The sequence below is a fragment of the Lutjanus erythropterus genome, chromosome 2 (genome assembly GCF_056507025.1).
Source record: "Lutjanus erythropterus isolate fLutEry1 chromosome 2, fLutEry1.hap2, whole genome shotgun sequence".
NCBI lineage: Eukaryota > Metazoa > Chordata > Actinopteri > Lutjaniformes > Lutjanidae > Lutjanus > Lutjanus erythropterus.
The window spans coordinates 39916988-39944942 of record NC_139318.1 but is presented as its reverse complement, the minus strand read 5'-3'; the positions used below and the strand labels follow the sequence as shown (position 1 = coordinate 39944942).

The 27955-nt window shown below is 39.6% G+C and overlaps 4 protein-coding genes across 5 annotated transcripts; 1 reads left to right on the top strand and 3 right to left on the bottom strand.

Moving 5' to 3' along the window:
* Positions 1–725: 725 nt before the first annotated feature.
* Positions 726–1534, bottom strand: LOC146332123 (hydroxyacyl-thioester dehydratase type 2, mitochondrial-like). The gene has a single exon (XM_084739460.1). It carries the CDS (start codon positions 1532–1534, stop codon positions 1049–1051), a length of 486 nt encoding a protein of 161 aa, XP_084595586.1. The 3' UTR covers positions 726–1048.
* On the bottom strand, positions 1483–11076 carry rpp14 (ribonuclease P/MRP 14 subunit). Of its 2 annotated transcripts, none has more exons than XM_084739474.1 (6): positions 10965–11076; positions 2444–2604; positions 2105–2189; positions 1937–2013; positions 1755–1833; positions 1483–1621 (listed from the first exon to the last, which is right to left on the bottom strand). In XM_084739474.1, the coding sequence occupies exons 2-6, from the start codon at positions 2533–2535 to the stop codon at positions 1565–1567; spliced, it is 390 nt and encodes a 129-aa protein (XP_084595600.1). In that variant the 5' UTR covers positions 2536–2604; positions 10965–11076; the 3' UTR covers positions 1483–1564. The 2 variants fall into 2 exon arrangements, with proteins under 2 accessions (XP_084595600.1, XP_084595593.1); XM_084739467.1 differs by lacking the exon at positions 10965–11076 and adding an exon at positions 6123–6268.
* On the bottom strand, positions 6956–23287 carry LOC146332120 (monoacylglycerol lipase abhd6-A-like). The gene is made up of 9 exons (XM_084739450.1): positions 23193–23287; positions 20589–20707; positions 17979–18138; positions 17527–17640; positions 15730–15862; positions 14385–14542; positions 12489–12543; positions 8145–8245; positions 6956–7918 (listed from the first exon to the last, which is right to left on the bottom strand). Exons 2-9 carry the CDS (start codon positions 20690–20692, stop codon positions 7739–7741), a joined length of 1005 nt encoding a protein of 334 aa, XP_084595576.1. The 5' UTR covers positions 20693–20707; positions 23193–23287; the 3' UTR covers positions 6956–7738.
* On the top strand, positions 9145–12010 carry LOC146332121 (uncharacterized). Its single transcript, XM_084742595.1, has one exon. The coding sequence runs from the start codon at positions 9921–9923 to the stop codon at positions 11355–11357; it is 1437 nt and encodes a 478-aa protein (XP_084598721.1). The 5' UTR covers positions 9145–9920; the 3' UTR covers positions 11358–12010.
* Positions 23288–27955: the final 4668 nt, after the last annotated feature.

The following is a 27955-nucleotide window of genomic DNA, read 5'->3' as shown; positions in this document are numbered from 1 at the left end:
TTTCTGACATTTTATGGACCAAACTAATCAATTAATCCAGAAAATGATCCACGGATTAAATCAATAATGAAAGTAATCTTTAGTTGCAGCCTATTCTGACTGTTGTTTTGGAGATTAAACAATTTTAAACGTCACTTTGGTGGCTTGTGATGGATATGCTAATAACCGCACACTGTGATGCTGACACAGGCGCTGTCCTGATAGTGATTTCAGGGTCTGGGAGCATCCAGGACCACCAAAACCACCATAACTTCTGTCAAAATGTGAGGTGTGAAAGTCACAAGAGTTGAATAATTAAAGGCATACTATGCACCTTTTTCCTTAAAAAACAAAGTATAGACTCATAAATATAATCCCTCTAAACCATCACGTCTGACCCTCTGTCAGTGTGTGGTGGTGTCTGTATCTACAGAGAGTGACACCTGCCTGGATTTTCTTCTCCTCTCACTTCTTCTGTGTTTGGGACATTTCTGGGCTTCAGCCAGTCTACCAGTGGTTGGGGACTCGATAAAAACTGGCTGACTGACAGTTACGTCACAATCTTTCCTCTACGAGAGCTGCACAGAGAGATAAACACACCCACAAACACAGGCAGAGCAGACTGAGGACCACTTCAGCTGTACTCACTGATCCTAGCAAACACCAGGACCTGGATGACTGAGAATCTTAAGAGGGGCATGAATGGATTTGATAAATTAAATGATAACAGGAAAAAAAAAAAATCAGTTTAGCATTTTTATTTCACACAAAAGCTTTCACACATTAAACAAAATAGAGAAAATCTGACAAATTAAACACGCTAAACAATAAATCACCCGCTGACTGAAGTGTCTCCCTGGTAACCACTCTGTCCAAACGCTCCTTTTGTTGCCAGGATTCAAGTACACGATCAAGAAACAACGAAAATAACAGCAACATATTCCATCATGTAGAAAAACTGTTGCAACAAAATTATCCTGGGAGACACCGTGCTGCAGGGTGAGTGCTGCAGCGGCCATTTTTAATCACAGCAATTGTCCCTCAGGGTGTTGTGACTTCTGCCCTCCTCTCACCCCCTCTGCTGCTGGTCCTCAGGCATCATCACCATCACCTCCCCTTCCATCACCACCTTGTCCTTGACAGAGCACGTCACGGCGATAAAAGCAAACGACATCTTGATCTTGCGGACTTCGGCTTCGGCCAGCACCTCTTCGCCGATGTAGAGCGGTGCTGGGAAGCGGATCTCCTGGTACAGGAAGATGCAGCCGCGGCCGGGCATCTTGGTGCCGAGCACGGCTGAGATCAGGCCGTTGATGAGGACGCCGTGGACGATGGGCGTCTCGAAGGAGGTGGTCCTGGCGTAGGCCGGGTCCAGGTGGAGGGGGTTGTTGTCGCCCGTCAGCTCAGCGAAGAGTTCCACGTCGCGGGAGGAGAAAGCTTTGGTGAGGGAGGCTCGCTGGCCGACGTGGAGCAGCCGACAAGAGGGAGGAGCTGCTGTGATGGTCGAGAGGCACAGCCGTGATTTGTTAAAGATACGACTCCACATGAAACTCATCCTGACGACAACAAAGCTCCTACTCCTCCTTCAGTCCAGCTGCAGCTCCCGGCTGTTTCCTGTCAGCGCGAGCAGGTACGGAGACACCTGAAGAAGACAAGAGAAACACAATCTTTATTGTCCTGGAGGGAGATTTGTTTTCACAGCTTCGACAAAGAAACATACAGATAAACAACACATGACATATACACCTGCTCACATATACATTCATTCCCCTGACCTGCAGCACTCTGAAGGCACAGGCCTGGTTCTGGTAGGAGCCCAGCAGAGTCAGGGAGCTCCACAGCTTCACCAAACCCCTGAAAACACACATGTACACATTAAAACAAACAAACAAACAAAAAAATCATCTAGTTTAGGGGAAGTGAAAATGTCTTCCCATCCTGGTGCTGCTGAACTCACTTGCTGTAAACACGCAGGAAAGCAGTGAGGGTGTCTTCATCGTACTTCAACAGGTCAAAGTTCAACGCTGCTCCCACCTGAAGCACACACACACAAATACATGAAAAAAAGAAAAAAAAGAAAAACAGCCTGCTAACAGACAAAAACATAACCGGTTAATGGTCTCACCTCTCCATACAGACTCTTCAGACCTGTGATGATGAACTGTTTCAGGTCAACTGCGCTCAGTCTGGTAGACTCATCCTCCAGCACACTAAACACACACAAAGAAATATGTTGTGGGATGAAAGTAGTTATTGTGGTATTATAGACACGTAGGGATATCATGGATAGATACACATTCACATGATCTTTTTAGGCATAAGAAGCACAACATTAACATAAAAAGATTCTATGGAGTGGTGATTAAAAGAATCAGTCATAAATACATAAATCATATACTCATCAGCCTGCTATTCAGCTGAATAAACACAACACTATTAAAAATAAACATATCCTTTGACTTACAGGCAGACCTTCATGTAGTGGTACGGCGAGGCGTTTTTCAACACGACCCGTTGATAAACTGCAGGTTCGTCCTTCTTGTCGTCGTGTCTCATTCTACTAAAGCATCAGTGACTCGGACTCCCAACAGGTGACGAGCAGCAGGTCGACCAGCTGAATTCAGACTAAAAGAAAACCCCAAAACACTGAAAGTTAAACATACATCACCTCATCTCAACATGATTTCAATACAAGTGTGTTTGCACACATATCCATCAATCCTGCAGCAGGACAGCATGTGTGTGTGTGTGTGTGTGTGTGTGTCTCTGTTACATGGCTCAGACAAGTTGAGTGCTGGCGAGTCTGTTGTTACGAGGTTGATGCAGTGTAACTATTTCATAAACCTTCTAAACAACAGAATGAAATTTGCACAAGCCCATAAAGGATGTGTATGAATGACTCCACTTATAAACAATACTGATTAGGGCTGGACAGTTAATCAAATTTATATCAAAACTGCAATATACCCCACCGCAATTTCAAATTGCAGCAGGCACAATATTTGTTAAAGGCAAAATATGTGTCAATATTCCATTTTAAATTAACAATTTTTATGCTGCACAGATGTCCTATAAATCAGAATTCTACAGACTTAATAAAACATTGGTTTGACTGGTACAGATCCATGCAAAAATCATATTATCATTATTTTAAAACATTTTTTCAATGAAAATGAGAATAAAGATTATCATTCCCTCTAATATGGCAAATTATATCACAATTGCATCATCAGTCAAAATAATCGCAATTAGATTTTTTTTTTTTTAAATAGTTCAACCCTAATGCTGATGAGTCTCTGAAGTTTTTTCTGTTGGCCAGGAGCCATTTTTTGGTTTGAGTTTGCACAGAACATAACAACAACAACAACTCCACCCAAAGATGTTGAGTGAGGCTGCACCGTATGGTACAAAAATCATGCTGCGATTATTTTGACAGCTATTGTGAATGCTGAATAACTCATGTTTACTAGGAATCATTTTTGAATCACAATTTTCTCTGCAAAAAAAAAAAAGCAAAACTATTGATTATGATAGTGTTGAGACGTTTAATGAGGTCTGTGCCAAGCAAAAATGTTTTCTTACACCTGGAGAACAAAATTTAGTAAAGAGCATCTCTGCAACACCACAGTATTTACGTTAATTATAATGCTGTTTTGCCACACATTTTATATTCTTATGAAAAACTGCAGCTTGGCCATATTATAATCTTGGTAATATTTTGCTTAATTGTACAGTCCTAAATAATACAAATATGAATATATTTCACTCAACATAAAAGAATAGTCACCAAACATGCCATCGGTATTACAATTAAACAGATAAAATTTTTGTCAAGTTATTTTCAAATAAAACATTAAAAACAGGGTGTATGTCTCAGTCTACAGTATTTTTGAATATGAAGGTCACAGAACCGAAACAGATGAATAAGAGCCTCTGTCAGACTTACATTTACAGCAAAAGTGTTAAATATATTTTTTGTAAACCAAGTGAAATTTAGTTTGTGCACTTTCATAACCCCAACATTAAGTGCGTTCAAGACGAGCCAGGCCTGTGCAGAATCGATCAGCGGCGGTCGGCGCACAATGCATGCCAGTTAAGATTTGTGTCCAACTTGATCCCCACTTGCTCTGACGTCATACACACGGAGGAAACGATAACCTCACGAGATTGAGGCGGCCGCAGTTTGTAGAGCCAGGTGCCGCAGCTGCTCTCCACCGACTGCTAACACCTGGCTGTCACCTGATTGACAAGCTGACAGGCTCTGATTGGCTCTTAATTTTGACAACAAACACCATGTGTTGTATAAAATACAAATTTTCTGTGTAATTGTAATATTTAATGCTGGACATATCAGTCTTCTGTTGTGCGATGAAGTTTTCATCTGTCAGTAAGCAGATATTTAGTGTCTGATAATAATAAGGGTTAAATGACTCATCAAAAGAACAGTTTAGTGCTTTACAAGGCAGATAAAAGAACAGATGTTACAAGCGTCAAAAGGAGGATCTCTTCTACTTTAACTTCAATCAGCAATGAAGAAGGCATTTTATAGTGAAAAATAAAAAAAAGCTTCAATGTAAATGCTCAATTTAAAATAAAATAAAATTAAACAGGAGACATTTTAAGAGAGAAAATAATGATCGAAGGTGGTACAAGGATTTTACAACTGATTATGAAACAGTCTGAATTTAATTCTGCTGCCTCTATATGACCTAAATAAGTTAATGAGACCATCAGAGAGAGAATCGACTGTTTCTATATAGTTTTTCTTCATGTCTGTCACCACGTCGGACTCTCAGTGAAATCAGATGAAACGAGCCTGTGTTCACAAAACAGAAGCAGAAGGAGATTTTTATCTCCATACTTTTATCTTTGACTTTATATTTTGTGGTTATTACATTGGAAATATCAGCAAACTGCAACATGCAATCCTTCAGAAATACTCCTGTCACATAGCCAGGGCCGCGTAAAGCTCCTAAAAGCTGAACGCGGCCCTGGCTATGTGACACTATTTGTCTTCTTTTGTTTCTGTTTTAGCTTTTTTATTTATATATTTTACTCTGAGCCCTATTGTCTTTTTAATTGGATTTCAGGAGTCCTCAATCATCATCATTGTTATAATTCTTATCGAAGATGTTCCTTTCCATTCTTCCATTTGAAAAGCTTTCAGTTTATCTACACACTCTGTCAAATGACTCAAAATACTAATTTTATTATTTCTTTTAGCGTTGATATGATTAGGATCAATCCTTCTGCAAACAGTCCACAAGAGGACCAAAAACACCCACAGAAAGACAGACACTGACATGGACCAAAGTCCAAAAGGTGAAGTGTATTAAAAGGGGGGAAATGGCAAATAAATTATAATTACATCCTGAAACTGATGTTGTTAAATTGATTTCTTCAGCTATGAACATGATCTGCAGACTACAGGTAACCTACAGGTGATCTAACAGGATGTTCGTGTCTCTTCCTCTACGCTCTCCTAAGTCTGTGGAAAACTGTCTTGGAAAACTTGACTGCAGATTTTCGTCTCCACCTCCTGCTGCGGCCGCCTGATCTCACTAAAAACAAACATGGCTACTGTAGCAAGATAGCGGCTAAACACCAGGCTAAAACGGTTAAACATCTGAAATATTACGCATTTTGTTTACTGTCTCGACACTTCGGGCAGAATTAACGCCTTTGAACTCCCACGTGAAAATATCAGACACAACGTAGCTGTACATATGGCTGCACAACCCGAAGCTAAAACTAGCTAACAAGAGGTCAAACAGTGGCAACGGGTCTAGAAGGGAACCCTCGATTAGAGAAACTCTCGCGATATTTGTATCCACTGTTTATTCATTGTGCACGTTGTACAAACTAATAGTTTTATAAAATCAAAACGCTTAGGTTTAATTCTGGGTGGGTTTAAAGATATATAAGAACTTGTTGTGACTTAGGTAACGATAATGATTTGCGTCAAAATGATCGATCTCAAGAGATCTTTCGCGGATCTGGGGTTCCCTTCTAAACACGATCAAGCAGCAATTAGCTAAGTTAGGGTGAAATAAGCAACTGACAGCTAACCACAGCTAACGGTCGATTAACTGTTTGTTATTGGAACAATGTACAAAAAAGTACGTTTCCGGCATTTTACTCACAAACTACACCAACGTGGAGCGATGACAGCGTGTTATCATCCGTTCAGCGTCGATACAAACTTTTAACCAGTGCGCAGGTTGCCGTCACAGACGCGCATGCGCAGATACCACAGGTCGCTCTGTCAAAGATATGTAAAATAGTATGATGGATCACTCTGTCGCTACATCGAGCATCCAGGAATCACAAGTGGCGGTAGACCAAAATTACTTCTGTTCTGTAGTTTCATATTTTAAATATTTGTATCAATGATAACATCTGATTCACAGAAATAAACAATGTTTTCAGAGACTGTGAGCATAAGTCAAACTACATTATGGCAGATGACAAATGTCATCGAAACTGTAGGCCTAAAATAATTAATTAATCAGTAACTATGGAGACAATAATAATAGCAATTAATACACTTGTTTACAAATGTATTCATTAATATATAACCAAATAGACTAAATTACAATGTAATTTAGAAATGTATTTGATCATTTAATGGGCAATAAATAAATAAATCATAAACATGATTTGCAAATAAAATATTAATCAATCCGTCCGTTCATACACTTGTAATTTGTCAGTACAAAAATGTTTTCCTTGGCATTCATTATTTTGATTTTTAACCTGCTTCATAAGGTTCTGTATGTCCCTTAAAACAGATAAAAATCTCCTTTAGTAGGTGCATCTTATTCAAAACATTGACGTTTGGTACAAATTTGGTAATTGGTACAAATAACTCTTTTTTTTCAAAGTCCACTTTTTGATTTTTGTTCATTTTGCTACACATTCTGGGTCTAAACTGAGTCTTTGCACAAACTTTATAAAATGACAAAATAATTCAGACTTTAACATAGTATCTGGTTTACTGGACCAAGTTACGCACAGTGGCAGTAGATTAAAGTATTTTCCAGACTTTAATAAAGAAGTCAGAGTAAGAAGATTAAATGTTCCTGCTGTGGAGTGATATGTCTTTGTTGAATTATCTACTCTTTGACATTCTTGATGCAGCTGTGAAGATGTGTCGCCACCCAGCGGTCTGTTGGCGCATTACTACAAAACCAAAACCAAAGGCTTCTAGTGAATCAATAAAAAAAAGTTTAACAAGAATAATGATAAGAATTTCCTGCAGGATATTTATTTCTGTGGTCTATGAGACTCTTAGTACAGATGCTGAATCATTTATCAAACCTTTTTAGTGAAGTAAAATAATGTGACAACTCACTTTACATGTCTCACAGTACATTTCTTATTCTAAATTGTAAGTGCGTTTCATAAATATGCAGCTGGTTCACTGCAGGAGACTGAAATACAGTTTTTATGACAATGAAATGTGCAAAATCCCAACATGGAATGTTTTCATTCAACATCAGCCTCTAAAACAGAGTCTGCAGCCTCCTGCATGGTACAAACCAAACATGTAAAAACTTCAGCAGTATTTTAACGGTCTGTCCCATTTTTGTGCGTTCATTCAATTTTCACTGATGTAAACACTTGTAGGAAACTCTTCCATGAGACTTTAAAAGAGTATCACCACCTTTACATCATTATTACCCTCACCACCTTCATTATAACCTTCATTCTCTCATCATCCATCTTGAGGGGCAAGCATACGGTTCAAAAGTTTCCTTCAGGAAAGTTTCTTAGCATTTTCATCTTTGACTTCCTGTGCAGACAGGAAGTCCATGATGAGGTTGGCAGTCTTCCTGGGCCTCTCCAGCGCCACAGAGTGACCACAGTTTTCCAACACCTCCACCTGACAGTTTGGCAGCGCCGCCTGCAGCACTGCCACCCCGGACACGTCCAGCACCTGAGAGAACAGACGGGTTATTTAGCAGCTCGTCATGTTTGAGGTGATCATGAGACATTTTTTTTTATTAGCTTTGCAACCAGCACGGCTGTATGGTCAGTTCTGAAATAAATCAGATCATCTATCCATTTTCAGATCGAAAATGTAAGCACAGTCAGAGTGCAGTGCTACCTTTTTTAAATCTTTTTTTTTTTTTTAATGAGAATCTGCTGCAATTCATTTTTACCTGATCTTCCTTCCCCCAGATGACCTGCACAGGTACTGTGATCAGATGCACGTTTTCCTGCAGCGAGTGACGACACTTCTCCCCGACGATCTCCATGAACACTGAACATGCACACACACAAAATAAATATGTCAGCAAAGCATAATTAGCAACAGTTATTCAAATAGGGACATAAACCAGGAGAGAAAAATAATCAAAAACATACTATTTAATTTTTTTCACATACTGTAAATTCTTAGATAACAGCTGGTATTCAAAGTCTCAAATAAAGGTTGAAATACTCGCTTCTCTGACAATAAAACTACAGAGGATGAATTATTATATTATTTTAGCCGACAGAATCAACTTTTGTTTACGTCTCTAAGGATCCAAAGATCTCGTGTTTCAACAGTTACTCCCAATTTCAATGTTAAATCTGCCACAGTTATCACTGTAAACTGCATAAATACAGTGCCAGAATGGAAGGCTCAGCAACAGTAACTAAGGAGGGCGGGGCTTAGCGAAAAGTCAAGCTTATCATTGCATGTCACTGTTAAATAGGGCTGCAACTAACGATTATTTTCATAGCTGATTAATCTATTATTTTCTCAACTAATCAATTAATGTTATATGTAATTGATTAATTGAGGGGCGGCACGGTGGTGCAGTGGTTAGCGCTGCCGCCTCACAGCAAGAAGGTCCTGAGTTCGATCCCCCAGGGCCTTTCTGTGCGGAGTTTGCATGTTCTCCCTGTGTCTGTGTGGGTTCTCTCCGGGTTCTCCGGCTTCCTCCCACAGTCCAAAGGTGACTGGTGACACTAAATTGCCCGTAGGTGTGAGTGTGAGTGTGATTGGTTGTCTGTCTATGTGTCCAGGGTGATTTTGTGGTTATTACAGTGGAAATATCAGCGAACTGCAACATGCAATCCTTCAGAAATACATACAGTACATTTTTAAATAGAATTCTATTATTTCAATCATAATCAATTGAAAGGTAGTTTAAGTGGGTTTAAAACAACAAAGATTAAATACATGTATGTTGTTCACCTCAGAGGCCTTCAGGTTCTCCTGGACACACACATCAGTGTCTTTTTGTGCCAATGAATCTGTCTCCTTGAGATCAATGTTTTGTTGCTGTGTGCTGAACTTTGCTGCCATCTCACTGAAGTGTGACTTTTGTTTTAACAGATCAAGATTAAACTTACTTGAACTTAAAGTAATTCTGATGGTAAGAAAATGGGGAAAATGTTTTGATTTAAATTGTGTGTGTGTTACAAATACAAACCTGATTTAGAACAAGCAGATTTCAATGGAATGTTGGCCTTATGTCATTGTGATGTCATCACCTCTCTTCAAACACACACACACACACACACACACACACACACACACACACACACACACACACACACACACACACACACACACACACACACACACACACACTGTGGGGCTGACTGCCCTCCCTAAAAACTATGTACTGACTAAAATATTAATGACACTGGCAATATTTTATTTTTTACACTGAGTATATATTCATTTTATTATTAAAATGCTAATTGTCACATTGTAGAAATCATTACTGTCTTTTAAATAAAGGTTTTAAAAAAAAATAAAAAAAACAGTGGTGCACAATATGCAAATTATTACGCCTTTGATGATGTCATCAAAGCCCTGTGTCAGCAAATACATCTGTAAAAGCATTCAGAGAACAGAGTACAGTAAGACAGAAGACAGAGGACAGACAACAACATCCAACGGAACAAAGACAGAACACGTGGAAAGCAGCTCAAGCAAGATGGAAACTTCACATAATTTCAACGAGCTACAGGAACAGAGGACAGACAACAAGTTTGGTGAGTCTATCCTGTTGAAGATGGAACAGGAGAGACAGGAGAGAAAACAGAAGGAAATGGAGAGAGCGAAATCCCGGGTAAGGGAGATCTGGAGGAAGAATCCAAATTATCTTCACCCGCCACAATCTAACACCAAGGACACGGAAATCCAATCGAAGCAGATGGAGAAAGAGATCGAGACATTTAAAAATGATATCGAGACGTTGAAGGAGCAGCTCCGTGCTGAGAAGCAGCTACGTGCAGTAGCTGAAAGCAACCTTGGAACAACTTCTCAGTACATGAAGGTGCAGCTTTTAGACAAAGACTCGAAGATAGAACAGTTGGAAAAAGATCTTTTATTTGAGAGGGCTGAAGCTAAAAAGATGAAGGAGAAACTGAGCGACATGGAGAAAGAGCTTCTTAAACAGAAAGAGGAGGCTAAGACAAGTCTGGAAATATGCAGCGCCTCCCATCTCGCCGAGCTGGATGAACACAGAGCTAACACGAACAAGATCATAGCTGATGTGACCAAGGCAAAATTAATGGCAGCAGCTGAGCACCAGGAGGAGATTGCATCCCTCCAGGAAGCTAAAGCTGCCTGTCTGGCTCAGGTCGAGGAGCAGAAAAATGAGAATAATAAGCTCAAGGCTGCTCTGAAGAGGGCTGCAGATCAGATGGAGAGCGACTCATATACGGACCTACTTGACTACGAGAGACAAGAGAACAGCAAACTCATGGCTGCACTCAAGAAAGCTGAAGATCAGGTAGAGAATGATCGTCTCCAATGGCAGCAGGAAAAGTCTTCGCTGCTGTTGGAGTACGAGGCACAGCCTGATGGGAAGAAACGCAACAAAAAACTTGTGGCTGAGCTTAACAAGGCTGAAGATAAGGCTAAGACTGAACGTCTCAAGTGGAAGCAGGAAAAAACCTCACTGCAGGAGGAGATCAGGAAATCAAAAACATCATATCTGGTTCAGCTTAGCACACACAAAGAAGAGAACAAACACCTTGTAGATGCTGTGAAGAAGGCCACAGATCAGCTCGAGAGCGGCCGTCTCCAGTGGCAGCGGGAGAAAACCTCGCTGCTGGAGGAGATGGAGAAATCGAGAGCCTCGTTCCTGGCTTTGTTTGATGACAGCAAACAGAAGAGCAACAAGCTTGTGGTTGCTCTAAAGAAAGCTGAAGATCAGGTGCCGACTGACCGCCTCCGATGGCGGCAGGAAAAGACCCTCCTGAAGCAAAAGATGGAGGAGTCATCCATCCCTCAGGCCACACAGGACCCCAAGCAGACTCGCCAAGACAACGAGCAGAAGGATGAGCAGTCAGAGGCGTCCCAGACGGACGACCTCGAGAGCCAGGGCCATAAGAAAGGAAAGAAGAAGAGGAAGTGGTTTTGGTAATTCTTCCAAGGCCTGGCTCCAGAAAAATAAAAAAAAGCACTAGTCAGAGCATCACCATTGCTCTCCTAGTGTTTGTGGGTTTTCTCCAGGTGCTCTGGTTCCCCCACAAAAAACAACAACAAACAAACAAACAAAATAAATAAATAAAAAAAAATTCAATAAACAGTAACTCTGCCAAAGTGTCTCTTTCGGGTCACTTTGCCGGTCCCAAGCCCGGATAAAAGAGGAGGGCTGGACATAGCTATCAATTATTTTCTAAATTGACCGATTAGTTGTTTGGTCCAAGAAATGTCAGAAAATGGTGAAAAATGTCAATCAACACTGAATGTCTTGTTTTGTCCACAACTCAGAGACATTCAGTTTACTGTCAGAGAGACGTACAGAAAATATTCACATTTAAGAGGCTGAAATCAGAGAATTTGGAGCTTCTTCTTAAAAACTGACTCAAAACAATTAATCGATTATCAAAATAGATGCAGATTAATTTAACAGTCAACTAATTATAGATTAATCATTGCAGCTCTAAGTATATTAGTTTGTCCAGCTGTTCCTTCATTTAAAATTTACTGACTGATTGATTGATTTAAAGACAAATAAAGAAAATAATAGACCAATTAATCAATGATGAAATTCATCATTAGTTGCAGCCTTAAAAACACAGCTTAACAATTTCACTGTATTTTATATTGATTTAATCCAAAAGTAATAGAAAGTAATCATGGTATATTACTTTAATGTTGTGATACTTGTATTACATTACTGATTACATTTTTTAACAGGTAATTAGTAACTGTATCAGAATACATTTTTAAAGTAACTTTCCCAACCCTGTGAGTATGACGTGACTCAGTTGTTGCACTGATTGAAGTAACTCTGGAAACAGACATTATTCTGTATTTTGTCAAGACAAAAAGCAAACGTTGAGTTTGCATCATCAGTACATTAAAATCAGAGCAGATGGGAAAAGAGGGAGGCTCCACGGAGATAAAATAAAGTGTCTGAGACTTTATTAGATTACGACTCTAATGATCTGGAACTGTAACGGACAGCAGGAGGAGGAGAGGAGAGAAGAGGGAGGTCACAGAGGAGGAGGAGAAAAGCAACGCTGGTGATGGATATGAACAGACTGACCTTCTTTGTAGAAACCATTGTTGGGTATCCTGTTGTCGAGGAGACCACGCAGGACCTGACAACACGCGCGCACACACACACACACACACACACACACACGCGCACACACACACACACACACACACACACACACACACACACACACACACACAATTCTGTCATGTAGATGTGTTCAGGTTGGGACTATTATCAAGTTTTTTTTATCAAGGAGTTTGTTAAAGTACAACACAGGGAAAATACAGAAAATGACCATGAAAGTCAAAATGGCCGACTTCCTGTTGGGTTTAGGCGATGGGGCCACCATCGGTGCATGGTTGTTCCAAACGGCATTCATCTAAAACTGCAGCAGTACGAGCTGCAGAACACTGATATCGGTAAGAGTAGATTTTTATTTATAATTTTATTATATTCCGATTCGTCCTTTAAACGAGCACACAGGGTGATACTTCAAAGGTGATCAGTAGGAGGCAAATGAGACTTCTGCTCTACTGAACCTCATTCTGTAACAGGGAGCGACAAATGTCACGGAAGGGATCATAGGATGTTCATAACAAGGGAAGGTCTGTCTTCAGTCTGACGTCTCCAGGAAAGTTTCTACTTCACTAAATAACTGTAAATAACTGTGTTATTAACTGTGACGTATGAGACGCCACGTAGGAAAAACAACTGCAAGAATTTGTTATAATAAAGAAATAAGGGTTCCAAAAGGGTTCTTCCTGAAGGGCCGAGGACCTACCCAGAACCTTCTGAAGAACTCTTCTTTGAAGTGAGGGTTCGTCAAGGGTTCTTTGCAAGACTAAGGGTTCCATTAAGAACCCTTTCCATACAAACAACCATTTTTAAAAGGATGGTTTTCATCAAGGATTTATCAAGGATTCTCTGTACCATAATATATGTTCTTGTGAGAACCATCTGGATGGGTTCTAGAGTAAATCCCTGGATTATAAAAAGGTTCATGGCAGAACCTCCTGGGTGGGTTCTTGATTAAAAGTCCTGGAATATAAAAGAGATCTTGGTAGAACCCCCTGGGTGACTTCTAGATAAAACCCTTGGAATATAAAAGGGTTCTTGGTACCTAGGTGAGTTCTTGCCTAAACCGCTGGATCATAAAAGCCTTCTTGGCAGAATTCCCTGTGTGGGTTCTAGATAAAACCCCTGGAATACAAAGCGGTTTTCAGTAGAACCCCCTTGGGTGGGTTCTTGATAAAACTCCCGGACTACAAAAGAGTTCTTGATAGCTAGGCGGACTCTTGATTAAAACCCCTGGAACATAAAAGGGTTCTCAGTAGAACACCCAGTGTGCATTCTAAATAATACCCCCTGGAATATAAAAGGGTTCTGAGTACCTGGATGGATTCTTAATAAAAACCCTGGGATATAAATGGGTTCTCAATAGAACCCCTTGGGTGGGTTCTACATAAAACCCTTGGAATATAAAAACATTTGCGGTACCTCCTGCGTGGGTTCTTGTTGGCACCTTTAGAAAGCGGAAAGGGGCTGGATAGAATCCCCGGACAGGGTTCTCTATAGAACCCACCACAGAAGGTTTTTTCTGTAGAACCTCTCACAGGGGCTTCTGGGTGAAACCCTTCACAGACAGTTCTAGGTATAACACTTTATATTGGGTTTTAGGTATAACTCTTCCAAAGGGTTCCAAGTGGATCCTTTGGTTCTGCTGGGAACCAAAAAAGGGTTGTCCTTTGGGGACAAGCTGAGGAACCCTTTGTGGTTCTGCACACCACCTTTATTTCTAAGAGTAAAGAGTTTTGTTGCTTTGAATTCTCTTAATTCAGGAACTCTTACGACATAAAGACAGTGTATGTGGAATATTTAAGTTGCGTGGAGCCTTCAAAGTGTCTTAATCTGGGTTCTCGAGCAGGTGACACAGCTCCGTACCTGCCGGGGCAGTTTGGGAGGGGTGTGGCAACAGAGTCTCAGCATGTCCGCCAGCTGCTCAGAGGTGGTGGGGATCAGAGGGTTTGAGTCATACTTCTGACTCCTCTCCAACTCCCTCAGACGACTGATGAACTCAGAGTCGGTGGGATAAACCAGACCTGCAGGGCAGAGAGGAGGACGAGGAGGAAGAATCTGAATCACACTTAGTTTGTTAGCTCAATGCTAACACATAATGGGGATTTCCCATTTACATGCTAACAGAAATTAGCATCAAAATCATGGAAATATTATCTTAGTAGGATAGTTCACCCAAAAATAAAAATTCAGCCATTATCTTCTTAGCTTCATGCTGATTGAGAGTCTGGTTTATTTTCTTAGTCTGCAAAACACTGCTGGAGTTTCACAGGAAAACTGCTGCTGCAACTGCTGCAGAGTCTCCCAAACAATGGAAGTGAATGGTGACCAGTTTTCAAACGTAACAAACAACAGGAAAAAAATGATAAAATATATATATATATATATATATATATATATATATATATATATATATATATATATATATATATAAATGACTCCACACTGCTCATCTAACATAATCAAAATCTCCTAAAGCCCTGACATGCTGTTTGCACACTGTCACACCACACACGCCCAGTTCAGACAGTGTGCATGTGCACGTGAACGTGACTCCAAGCTAAGGATCTACAGTGAAGACTCAGGCTAAGAGCATGGTGTAAATAACATTTCATTTAGTCAACTTGGCATGTAGGGACTTTAGGAGACCAGACGAGCAGTATGGAGAAACTTTATGTTTTAATTCTGTTGGGTTTTTTTTTAACATTTGAAAACCTTCAATTGGCATGAGGGTGAGCAGATAATGACTGAATTTTCATTTTAGGGTGAACTATCCCTTTAAAGTGACCCATTTTACTTCACATGCTTTACATAAAACAACATGAGTCCCCAGACTTTCAGGCAAATATTTCTTACACTGTGTAGAAATTAACTAACAGCTACTGATTTCACAATGCTAATTCAATGTGCTACTCTGCACGTTTTAAACCCACCAACCAATTAAAATCAAAAAATGAACATGGGACAAGAACTACCTAAAATGACAGAAACCATGTTAGAGAAAAATGTATTTGTACTTTGAAGTGTTTTAGTTTGTCCCAACTTTTACCACTGGGGAGGCAGGATTTGTGACCTATTCTGCAGCCAGCCACCAGGGGGCGATCAAGGTGCTTTGGCTTCACTTTTGGGAAGCTGCTATGTCGTACATTTCTATAAATGTCAGTGGGGAGGCACTGAAACGTCATGAAGATCAGACGTCTGCTGAGTTTACCTGCCGGGCAAATCAAGGTGGCGCCGGACAGGTCGGAGGGGTGCTGGGCAGCGTACACCCCCGTGACGTTCCCACCCATGGATCCCCCGGCCAGATGAAAGGGTCTTTTATCCAGACCGATGCTCCGCGCAAACTGCACAGAGGGACACAGACAGAGGAGTGTTATTTAACTGTGCTCACGACACACCAAAGGGCAAAAATTTCAAGGCACACCAGTGGCCTTTTCATATCTGTGCAAATTAGCCTCCATAATAAACCTAACCAACGCAGGCAATGAGCGCCAGCCAATCAGAGGCAGAGATCCTGCACTGCCTTTGATTTGTCACGCATAATTGATTAATTGGTTAATTATTTTCTCAATTAATTGACTCGTTGTTTTGGTCCATGAAATGGACGTGAAAAATGTTGTTCAAAGTCCAAGATGATGTTCTCAAATGTCTTGTGCCTTTTTTTAAATTAAAAAAATGACTCAAAGAAATAAGAAAAAAGGTTATGAAAATAGATGCAGATCAATTTATTTGTGAGTTAACAACCTATTAAACTGTTGCAGCTCTAAGTGTTTTATGTTTGCTGTTAGGTCTATTAGCTTTTTTCAGATGTTTCTTCATTTCTTGCACCCAATTTATTGATTGATTGATTGACTTAAAAGAGAAAAATGGTGAAACTTCCACCCAGTGAATCATTTTTTCACAAGAGGTCATGATAACGAACTGGCAGCTGTCAGAATCTTGATCCATAATTGATTATCACTTCCTAGTTGACAGTCTGATTTGAGTTTTTTGAGCAGTGTGAGATCAGGCGGCTGTTTTTTAATCCAACGTCAGAAAAAACAAAGCATGCATTTGTTTTGGTCTGAGATGTTGGTGCTTTAATAGAGGCCCCTCAACCACACAGAACATTACTAGTTATTAGACTTTTACTTTTTAACTTTGGACAGACTTTATGCTAAGCTAAGCTAACCATGACCTCACGTCCTGAGCTCCGTGCTTCACACACAGACTACATCTGAACACCTCATTATCAGGAAGAACTTCTCCTTTAAGTAACTGGCAACATAGCAACAGTAACTAAGGGGAGAGCAGCTCACGAGGATCAGTCCGTTTGCAGGGCAGAGCTGAACAAAGGTGAACCTTGACCTCAGATTACATGTTGGACCACGAGGGAACCAAAGCTTGCAATAATTCATGACCTGCACGAAAAGTGATTCGAGGCACAGACAGACCTCACGATCAGGAATAGAAACCCATACGGAAAAGAAATAGAACGAACTTCACCACTGCCTCTAACAAATTTAAATGTATTTATGTTATAAGACTAATATGTCTCATACTATGATTTACTCATGAATGTGGCCATGAGCTGCATTTTCAATCTTTTTCTGCACCTTAAAGCTGTGGCAAATGATGCATTTACATACATGCATATGCTTAAAGTGATTATTTGATTTCTTCATCACATTAAATAAGATATTATTGTGCTATAAACAACCAAATTTATGTTTCATGCAGAGCAACAAGTGATTCTCAGGTGGAGTCGTTTTCTTTTTCTGCAAAAAGCAAAAACACTTTTTATTTTGGAAGTAATGCGATCACAATCTCAAGACACTTCAAACACTTTTCAAACCTTGAATACATTTAATTAAAATTCAAGTGTTTTCAAGGATTTCCAGCACCTAATTTCCACCCATAAGAATCTTGTATGTATGTTTATATTTAATTAGGATTTATCAACATGTGTTACATTACAGTGTATTGCAGTCACTACAGCACACACGCAGACACACAAAGTCGTACAGACCTGGTGGATTCGGCGAACCTGGCCCTGAATGCTGTAGTCCTCTACCCCAGTGCGACTCGTCCCCTCGTGCCCCGGCATGTCCACGCACACCACGTGTTGGCTTTTGGGGAGATACTGGAGGAGAAATCAAACGCACCCAAATGAAATGAAAGGTGCTCCACACTACTACACAAGAAATATAACAAAATGAAGCAAACTCAAAGAGCTGACAGTATTCAAGACTAAGTACTGTTGATGCGTGCTATTCTCCCATAATGCAATGCACAAATGATAAGGAAGAGCTGCCCACAAGTTGGAAAATTAAAGTAAAATAATTCCTTAGCAGAAACATCTAAAAGTTGCAGTTTGATTTATGTCTGATGTTGCCACTAAATCCTGCAAACCAGTCCAAAAAGTCTAACTAACATTCCTGTGTGAGAAAAACTGTGTCTGTACCTGCAGGCGTGTGTTACCTTGATGAGCGGCAGCCACATGTCCTTGCTGGCGGAGAAGCCGTGCAGCAGCAGCAGCGATGGCGTGGCGCCTCCCGGCGTCCCTCTGCTGGTGTAACAGAAGCGGTAACCTCCACTGTAAGAGTAACGGACCACCAGCCCCAGCTTGCGACGCCAGTACCTGACAGCAGGATCATTGGGAGTTATTATGTGCATCTGTCTTGCAACTGACCCTTCCTGAGTCCCGCCCCTTTTAGCTCTGTGCTCCAGTCACAGTGGTTACCAAGTGGAACCTTGTTAGCTAACAACTGAAAGCTGATTTATGCAGGATTAGCTAGCTAGTTAGCTAGTGTTTTGCTGACTTTATCCATCGGATATAACTAGCAAGGTTTTGACTGCAGATTATTAGAGCTGGGACTTAAGTTCAGCCAAAACTTAACCTGACGTACCAAAAAGGCAGCAAAATGGTAAAATAGGCAGCCAGGTAGCTTATGGCAGCAGGTATTAAGCCCAGTAGAGGGCAGCAAACAAAACTTTCCTAGAGCTGTATGCGACTAGTGAAACTGAGCCAGTTGACTGAGTTGGTCTTAAAAAATAAATATCGTCCTGAGGATGATGCTAGAAGAAAGGTGAACGGGAAAGGTAAGGGGGTCACCGCAGTCAGTAGGAATCATCCTCTGCACAAACTGCAATCTGCACATATCAGGTCGGCTGCTTAGACTTTCAGAATCCCTGTTTTGAACACCTGTGAGAGTCTGTGCATGAAAACCTGAACATGTTTGGTTCTTCTCAGCATTTTTCATTCCATGTTTAGTTCTCCTGGTTAGTCGTATTATAATTATTTTATCTTTATTTTATCTTTTAAAATCTTATCTTAACTAATGTAATGTTTCAGTGTTTTGTAACATTTTTTATTGACCTCATGAAGCTGCTGACAAAGATGATTTTATAAGACAGTGACTCAGCAGTGTGTGCATGTATGTGTGTGTTTTTACAGCTTGGACAAAGTCCAGTAGGAAAGGTCACGCTAACAGTCCCACTCCTTCAAAATAAATGTGAATTTTAGACACAGTAACATCACAGCACAGCAGCAGCCCTTGATACACAACTAAACAGAGACAAGACATTCTGTCTCCAAAGAACTGAAAATACACAGTTTTAAGTTAAGTATGTTTACAACAGCAACATAATGTGTTCATGGGACAAGTTGATGTCCAGACAGATCAAATCCCTTCAGGACGTTTGTCACTCTGCTACCTGTGGTGACATGGTGGCGCTAAAGGAAAGGTCATGTGTTCGAATGTGCTCAGTAAAATATAAAGAAAATCTGGTCAGTAGTTGATGAGGTCTGTTGCTCTGGACCAGAGCACACCTGCCAACGCTTGTTTTTCTTGGGTTTCATCTCTATTTCATGGCCATCTCCCGGCGTCCTCCCATTTAGTTGTTTCTCCAGTAAAATTCACGTAATTTGCATGACCCTCAAACTTTATTTTGAATAAGCCTCATACACAAATCCCAAAGTTTTGTATGTTTGTCCAACAGAGATGAGCCCTGGTAACCAGATGCCTCCTTCATTAAAAAAAAACAACAGAATATACAGTTCCAGCTGACCAGTCTGATGAGTGTAGAGGTGCGTATGATTATAATCTATTTGCCTGGTGTCATTTTCAGGTGATTTTATGAAGGAAAACAGAGTGAGCAGCCATGTGCAACAGCGCTGTGCTCTGACGCAGCACTTCTCATTGTCTTTATCAACATATCAGTAATTCTGCCTTCAAGTGCTGCAGGGATTTCATTCATGGAAAGTAGTCTTGCATAGCCAAATGTCTCTCCACAGCGCTCAGCGCTGGAGAAAGGTCTGGCTCTGCACAAACACATTCTGCTACAGTGGAAAAAAAAAGACACCCCGCCTTGTTTGCATTTCTGTAAACCAATCACAAATGGTGCTGTTGCAAAATAGTGTCCAGGGGGAACTTTTTTTTTGGTGGAAAATTTGCACGTTGGCAGGCGAGCTCTGGAATTAAAATGACTACATCCCTGCAAAAGAAAAAGTAACAGCTCTTAAAAAAATACTCCTGTATTTTGAAATCTAAATGTTGACAGATACAGACTATAGTTTTAGGTGAGTTTTTTTTTTTAAATAAATTTTAGTAAAAAAAAAAAAAATTAACTTATCTAACCAACAGGTTGCAAAAGAATGTATTGTAATTGAATTATTAAATGTTACTCATGCTTTGGGCTTCCTTGGAGGAAATTTTGTTGATAGATATTGGAATCAAGCTCGTGGTGTGGGAACTTTTGGGACTCAGTGAAATATAAAATCCACTGTGTTGCTGAAATTAAATAACAAAATAAAATGTTACCTACAGGGAAGTTTTGGTGCCGACACAACTTCCTAACAGAAATATAAATCCAGTCTCGTGAACGAGCAACAAGTAGACAAGTTACCGACTCCGATGTAATCTGTTATTTTACGCTATTTTCAGAAAACATCCACACTTTTTCACAATAGTGTTACAAGTGAACATGAGACCATCAGCTGTCTGACTGTGCCGCGCCACACTGAACAGGAATCACCAGGATTTCCACCAGTCTAACCAGTCTGCTGTTGCAGAACGAGTGTGTCTTTACCAGTTGTACGCCTTGAGGAGCGTTCCAGGCCAGAACAGGAAGGAGGTGATGAAGGCGAGGACGGGGACGACCAGAATACCTCCTGATATTATTATCAGCTCCATCGCTGCTGTGCACTCCTTTAAAAAAATAAAAAAATAAAAAATAAATAAAACACACACCAAGACAGCATCATTTACTCTCAGCCCTGCTGCTGCGGAAATCAGAGCAGCGAAGAGGTAAAAGTCCAGTAAAAACAAATAACATCTGAGTCACGCGTCTCTTTGAAAACTAATCAGTGTTCGAACAAATTAAGATGTGATTAAATAAACCATTAAAGGACCAGTCTGTAAGACTTAGTGGCACCCGGCAGTGCACTTGCAGATTAAAAACACGACACATCAATAGCTTGTTCTAAGATAACAAAAAACACAATAATTCATATTTTTCAGGTGATTTTACGCAACTGAAAACAAACTTGTGACTATTATATTCAATGTCTCTGTTATTTATGGGTCATTTTATGGTTTTATTGACAGGACTCACAGCCTCAGTTCACGGGGTGCACGCTTTATCAACTGAGCTACCTGGTCACCATATTATATTCAATTTCTGCCATAGCCTGTCAATAAATCCCAGTACACGCTGAACCTTTAAAGGAACAGTTCACCCTAAATTCAGTCATTATCTACTCACTCTCATGCCAGTTGAAGGGCTTAGTTTTTAAATCCACAAAACACTGCTGGAGTTTCACAGAGAAACAGTGTTGCAGAATCTCCAAAGCAATGGAAGTGAATGTGACCAGTTTTTCAAACATAAAAAACAAAAGAATAAAATCATAAAGTGCCTCCATACTGCTCGTCTGGTGTGATCCAAGTCTCCTAGAGCCCTGGCATGCCAAGTTGACTTTAAAGATGTCATTTCCATCATGACTTTAGCCTGAATCTTCACTGTAGACCCTTATCTAGGAGCCAGGTTCACGTGAACACGCACACAGTCTGAACTGGGTGTGTGTGTGTTGCGACGATGTGCAAAGGGCATGTCAGGATTTTAGGAGACTTGGATAACACCTGATGAGCAGCATGGAGGCATTTTATGTTTTAATTCTGTTGTGTGGCAGATTCTGCAGCACTGGTTTCCTGAGTGAAACTCCAGCAGTGTTTTGCAGACTAACAAAATAAACCCAACCCTCAATCAAAATGAGGGTGAGTAGATAACGACTCCATTTTCATTTTTGGGTGAACTATCCCTTTAAGGAAACCGTTGACTGTTGAAATGATCTAGATGAGAAGGTGAATATATTAAGTTTTATTTTTATAGTTGCTCATTCGATTCAATGATATGATAATAAAGTAAACGTAGATGAGATGGATGAAACAGTGGTGGAAAGAGTTCTGAATATCTGTACTCAAGTACAAGCACTGTTACATTACTAAAATATTACTCAGTTACAAGTATAAGTACTGAAAAGTACTTCAGTAAAAGTACAAAGTATGTGTTTTTTTTTTCTTCTTTTTTTTCTGTTTTATTGTCTTTCTGATTTTCCTTATTCAACAAATTAGATCTAATTACCGTAATTTCCAAACAACTGATTAAATATCAATTAACCCATTTTTAACTGGTCAAATTCCTGATGGCAATTAACAAATCAATAATCGTTAACATCCCTATTCCAAACCTGTGCCTGCGGCAGTGTTTTGGGACTTTTTCATCCGTATGTCCTGGTTTTCATCGGCCTGTTTGTGATCAGATCATCTTATTGGCCACAGAAACGCAGATGAAAGGTTTGGATGTTAACTCGAGTTGTGCTCAGTACTCATTCATGACTTTAAAAGTAACGAAGTTGATCTCATAGTGTAATAAATACTAACTAACTAAATACTAATACTTACTTGAAGTAACCCCTCAAACAACTACTTAATTTGAGTGCTTTTACTCAAAGTACTAATTACAAATACTCAAAGTCTTTGAGTATTTGTAATTAGTTACTTTCACCCCTGATGATGAATACACATAAACATGATCCACAGAAGAGGTTCTTTAAGTGGGAAGATTAAAAAAAAAAAAAAAAAAAAAAAAAGTGGGAAGATTTTGTCAAACTGAAGCAATAATTTATATTTTTTATAATTTAAAAGGTCAACACTGAACTTTGATGTCTTGAGACAACGCAGACACACAGGTGTCAAACTCCGTCCACTGAGGACACCTTAGCTCTGGACTACAGTTACATTAGTTTACATAATATCAGCTGTCGTCAATAGCAACCAGGAGGTCCATCAAAGGAGCGGAAGACGCCACTTCCCTTTAACCCAATCATCGCTGGTTTCCTGTTAGTTTTAGAGGAAATGTTTGCTTTTTTATACTGAAGGTTAAACCGTAAAGATGAGGGTTTAATCAGCTTTGAGAAGCAGCAGATTAAAAAGTAAAACATTTCGGACACGCGTGCATCCCGGTTATGATTCTCCAAACGTCATTTTAACGTGTCGGAGAAAAAAAACATCACGAACAACACGAACACTGCAGGTCGCAAGAGCACACCGACTTAATGTCCGCTACATTAAAGACACATTAACGTTCATAGTAACATGTTAGCTAATAATCAGCCGTGCAGGAGCAACACCGTACCTGTCCGAGTCCTCTCGATGAAAGCTGTCCTCCATTCGGTCCGCTCCTCCTCCTCCTCCTCTTTCACCCAAATTACACAACAGCCTTTCATCTGCACTTAAAGGGGACGTACAGTGACAGGACCGTGCTGCGTTCAGGCACCGCTGGAAAATGTCTCAAAGTCAAGCGTGTGTGTGTAAGTGTGTAGTGCCTCCACAAGAGGGCGCCACCGTCTCAGGTCATTTATGTATTTATTTATTTATTGAGCAGGGAGAGCGCATATTAATAAACATTACTGCAAATATTCTAGTTTTAAACCCTAGATGAAAAGTTTGTGACCTCAAATCAATATAGAAATTGAGAATTAAGAAACAAGTTATAACGACAGTTCTAAATGCATTTTTTTTTTTTTTTTACTGTAAAATCATTTTACTGTGTTGATGCTCGAGCTGGTAGCAAGATCAATCTGAACTACAAACAATTAAACAATACAAACATTTTCAAAGCGTTAAACACCCTCTTTTCTTATGCAGCTCAACCTAAACGAACGCAAAACAATTTCTGCCAAAGTTGAAAGAGTCCAAATAGTGGTCTGGAGCCACAGACTGTATATTAAATAGGTTAAAATCCCCCTTTGTTTCCAGACTCAGAGGTGCTCAGGGTGGCTGCAGGGGCACAAAACACTATTATTAAACATTGTCATTTAACAATAAACGTGATGACAAGTCCTCCACTGTAAGCTGAGCAGCTGTTGATAACTGTCGCTTTATACTGAAAATAAAAGCCCCCTGCTCTGAATATACACACCTGTTCGTTAACTGCCTGTCTCATTTAGCTGTTATAAACATCTACGCCTTCTAAAAGATTATTAATGATTTCTTATCTCTCAAAAACAGACACTTACACATTCGGCAAGCATTCAGCATTAATTTGAACTCTAATAAACATGAAATGGGCAAATTAAAAAGGGGAGTTGGGGCACAGCTGCTGTGTTGTTGTTGTCAGAGAAGCAACCATTGCAGTTTTCACAGAAGAGGCTCCTGTACTGTGTCCTGTTTGATTTGGGCTCAGCTGGGAAAGAAAATATGGTTCATCTTCCATGCACCAATCAAAATTCAGCAACATTTGAATTTAAATCTTATGGTGGGTGGTTTACTCAAAGTCAACCACATCTGATCAAACCGTGGAGTACTGATAAAGATTAGCAGCATTTTTGCGTGTTTAACTTGTTTTACGCTTTTTTAGTCTTGTTACATTTTGTCTTGTTAGGCCTTTTTATGCTGTTTTGTTGTTATGTCTTGTTATGTCATTTTAGTGTCGTTACGTCTTGTAATATTGTTTTTGTCTTGTTATGTCTTGTTATGTTGTTTTCGTCATGTTACCTCATTTTCATCTTGTTAGATCTTTTATGTCATTTTAGTCTTGTTACATCTTGTTACATCGTTTTAGTCTTATTACGTCTTGTTACGTCATTTTCACTATGTTATTTCTTTTCTGTCTTGTTACATCTTGTTTCATTGTTTTAGTCTTGTTACTTCTTTTAACCTTGTAACATCTTTTACGCCATTTTAGTCTTGTTACTTTGTTTATATTTTGTTATGTCTTGTTATTTTTTTTTCTTGTCTTGTTACATCTATTTTACACTGTTTTCATTTTCCATTACAACTTAAGTACCAAGCCCGTTTGAAAGGCGTAAAAAGTACAGATATTTGTATTAAAATGTAGGAGTAGTTGTCAGAAAAAGAAATACTAAAGTAAAGTAGATATACCCTGAAAAATCTACTTAGTTACTTCCCATCTCTGGTTTTAATAAACTTGGACTGGATGCAGAGTATTTCTAAGTCTTACCAGTCAAAAACTAGATTTTTCTAATATTAGACCAAACCATCCTGGATCATCTGTGTGCAGAGTCAGAGGAAGTGCTGAATCACTCCTAGACATCCTCTGTAAACCAGCCCTGATCACGCTGGGTGCTTTTAAAGGCCATAAAACTCTGCTAACCAAATAAATTTGTCTCAGTTTGGTACTAAAAATATCCTTTTCTGGCTTTTCTTTCATGGTTCAGGAAGCGTCTGTCAGACCGTCAGATGGGTGACGTAACCGCCAAGAAACGCTGGCCGAGAAACCGCTAGAATACCTCACATTCCTGCTGGGAGTAGGTCAGCACACACACACACACACACACACACACACACACACACACACACACACACACACACACACACACAATAGAGGTTTATGATCCTTGTTCTAAGACTAATTCCTAATTTTTCTGACTTTAGATAATCTCTGTTTTTAAAGCGATGAAGCATCTTCCTCCAGCTGGACGGATTCAGATGAAGCTCATCTGTAACTTGATCACCTGATTTCTGTCAGTGAAAGCTTCAGTTGTTACATTTAATGAATTATTTTTGGATCTTAGTCTTTGGAAAACATTATACAAGACACTTTAAATGCAACTTGGTTGTACTGAATGAAAATTAAATCTCAGCAGAGTTGGTCTGTTTGTGACTCTCCACAATAAACTTAACTGGTTAAAGTAATTTAATTACCTTAAGTTGAAATTGTCTGAACTTTCTTCAACTATTAAAAAAGTAGGACGAGTTAAATACAATTATGTTTACACACTCTTAGAAAAAGGGTTCCAAAAGGGTTCTTTCTGGAGAGATGAGATTCTACACAGAACCATTTGTTTCTGAAGAACTCTTTTTTTGAAGAAAGGATTCATGAATAGTTCTTTGTGAGACGAGGGAATCCATTAAGAACCCTTCAACCAAAGAACCCTTTTTGGAAGAAAGAGTTCTTCAAAGATTGCTGAAATTCGTCAAGGGGTTTTTGTATCATAAAAGGCTTCCTTGTAGAACCCCATGAGTGTGTTCTAGATAAAACCCATGGAATATAAAAAGTTCTCAGTAGGATTCCCCGGGTGGATTCTAGATAAAAGCATTGGAACATAAAAGGATTCTTGGCACCAGAGTGGATAAAACCCTTGCAATATAAAAGGGTTCTTGGTAGAACCCCATGGGTGGGTTCTAGCTAAAACCCTTAGGATACAAAAAAGTACTTACCAGAACCCCCTCGGTGAGTTCTTGATAAACCCATGGAAAATAAAAAAGTTCTCTGTAGAACCTACTGGGTGGTTTCCAGATAAAACGAATGACTATAAAGGGGTTCTTGGTAAAAACCCTCTGGGTGGGGTCTAGATAAAATCCTTGAAATTTAAAAAGTTCTCAGTGGAACCCTCTGGGTGGCTTCTAGATAAAATCCTTGAAATTTAAAAAGTTCTCAGTGGAACCCTCTGGGTGGGTTCTAGATAAAGCCCCTGGAATATAAAAAGGTTTTCAGCAGAACCCCCTCTGTGGGTTCTGGATAAAACCCCTGGAAAATAAAAAAGTTCTTGGTAGAACCACCTCTTCCTTTGAAGGTTCTGACTAGAATCATCAGAGAGGGTTCTGGTTGAAACCATTACACCATAGAAAGGTTCTCTGTAGAACCTTCCTTAGGGGGGTTCTGGATGAAACTTTCACAGAACCCAGGAGTGGTGGGACCGATGTGAATGACCTCACAGAAACGGATTGTTGCAACCAGTCATTGAGTGATTTCCCCCCAAAACTCTCTAAATAAAGATGATCAGACAACAGAGAGTTCAATCAGAAATAACTTTAATTTCAACCAATCAGAAACAAAAACAAACTCTTTACTTTCTCTGACTTCATCATCATCATCGCTTTAAAACATTTCACCCACATAAAAACATCATCACAACTCGTTAAAACAGTAAAATATGACTTGGATCATTCACTATTCACTGTCAGTAATTAGTCTAATTTTGTAGTGCAGTCTTATCTTAGTTTATCCCACAATGCAATGGGAAAGGCACTGAACAAGTGAGATTAAACTAAAAGCACCAAATATCATCAGTGTCTTATACAATAAGTGTTGGCTATTTATTGACAGTTTAGTATTTAACTGGGAATTCCTTACAGTAAGTTGTGAATGATAATTTTGAACCCAGCGTCAAAGATTTAAAACTTAAGCGTTTGGTTTTTAACATCAGCTGCTCAAGACGGACCTGAACATGGCGACCTGACCGTTTCTGGTCTTTTTTTTATTTTTATTTCCTTCACAGAGCAGATTTTTAGAAATCCTTGTTTACCATCTCTCTCACACACACAGATTAATTTCAACTTCAAAGATGTTATTAATTCATAATTGACTGAGCGAGGCTAGCTGTTTAACCCCCCCACTTCCAGTTTTTCTGCTAAGCTAGGCTAAAAACATCATATTAGATACACAGATGAAACCATTATCAATACTCTATTTTGTTATTGCTGTATTTTACTATCATCTTGTCCATCAGAGATATCTTCATATTAACAGTATTGTTGTCTACATGCTACATATTAAGCTAATCACATCATACAATATTGCTAGCTAATGCTAACTGCTCGTGATATGTCCTTGTATCAAGATTAAGAATTAGCGTTTTGCTAGCAGCAGTCAATTCAAAAAGTAACTACAAGATAACAAAACATGAGCTCATATTAGCTGATGTTATGCTAGCTGATTGTAATGATGAACTTTATCTCGTGGAGTAAAAAGTAAAGCTAATTAGCTTCTCTATAATGCAGATTTTATGTCTGGCTGGTTTGTTTTAGCACAAAGCAAATATGCTAACTTTGCAAAACTGCAGCCAGAGGGGTGCGAGCAAACACACAAAACTTTAACATAAAGCAGCATTTAGCAGCAGCAGACATCCAAACTCATGAAAAAGGTTAAATGCA

What these genes read in the sequence shown, in the direction of transcription:
- rpp14 (XM_084739474.1), bottom strand. Translation starts at nt 2,535, where the DNA reads ATGAGACACGACGACAAGAAGGACGAACCTGCAGTTTATCAACGGGTC. An exon ending in TGAAGAGTCTGTATGGAGAG is followed by an intron (nt 2,014 to 2,104) that starts GTGAGACCATTA and finishes TGTGTGCTTCAG; the next exon opens with GTGGGAGCAGCGTTGAACTT. An exon ending in TTCCTGCGTGTTTACAGCAA is followed by an intron (nt 1,834 to 1,936) that starts GTGAGTTCAGCA and finishes GTGTGTTTTCAG; the next exon opens with GGGTTTGGTGAAGCTGTGGA.
- LOC146332121 (XM_084742595.1), top strand. Translation starts at nt 9,921, where the DNA reads ATGGAAACTTCACATAATTTCAACGAGCTACAGGAACAGAGGACAGAC.
- LOC146332120 (XM_084739450.1), bottom strand. Translation starts at nt 20,692, where the DNA reads ATGGAGCTGATAATAATATCAGGAGGTATTCTGGTCGTCCCCGTCCTC. An exon ending in CTCCCAAACTGCCCCGGCAG is followed by an intron (nt 12,544 to 14,384) that starts GTACGGAGCTGT and finishes GCGTGTTGTCAG; the next exon opens with GTCCTGCGTGGTCTCCTCGA. An exon ending in TCTGGGGGAAGGAAGATCAG is followed by an intron (nt 7,919 to 8,144) that starts GTAAAAATGAAT and finishes CTGTTCTCTCAG; the next exon opens with GTGCTGGACGTGTCCGGGGT.
- LOC146332123 (XM_084739460.1), bottom strand. Translation starts at nt 1,534, where the DNA reads ATGAGTTTCATGTGGAGTCGTATCTTTAACAAATCACGGCTGTGCCTC.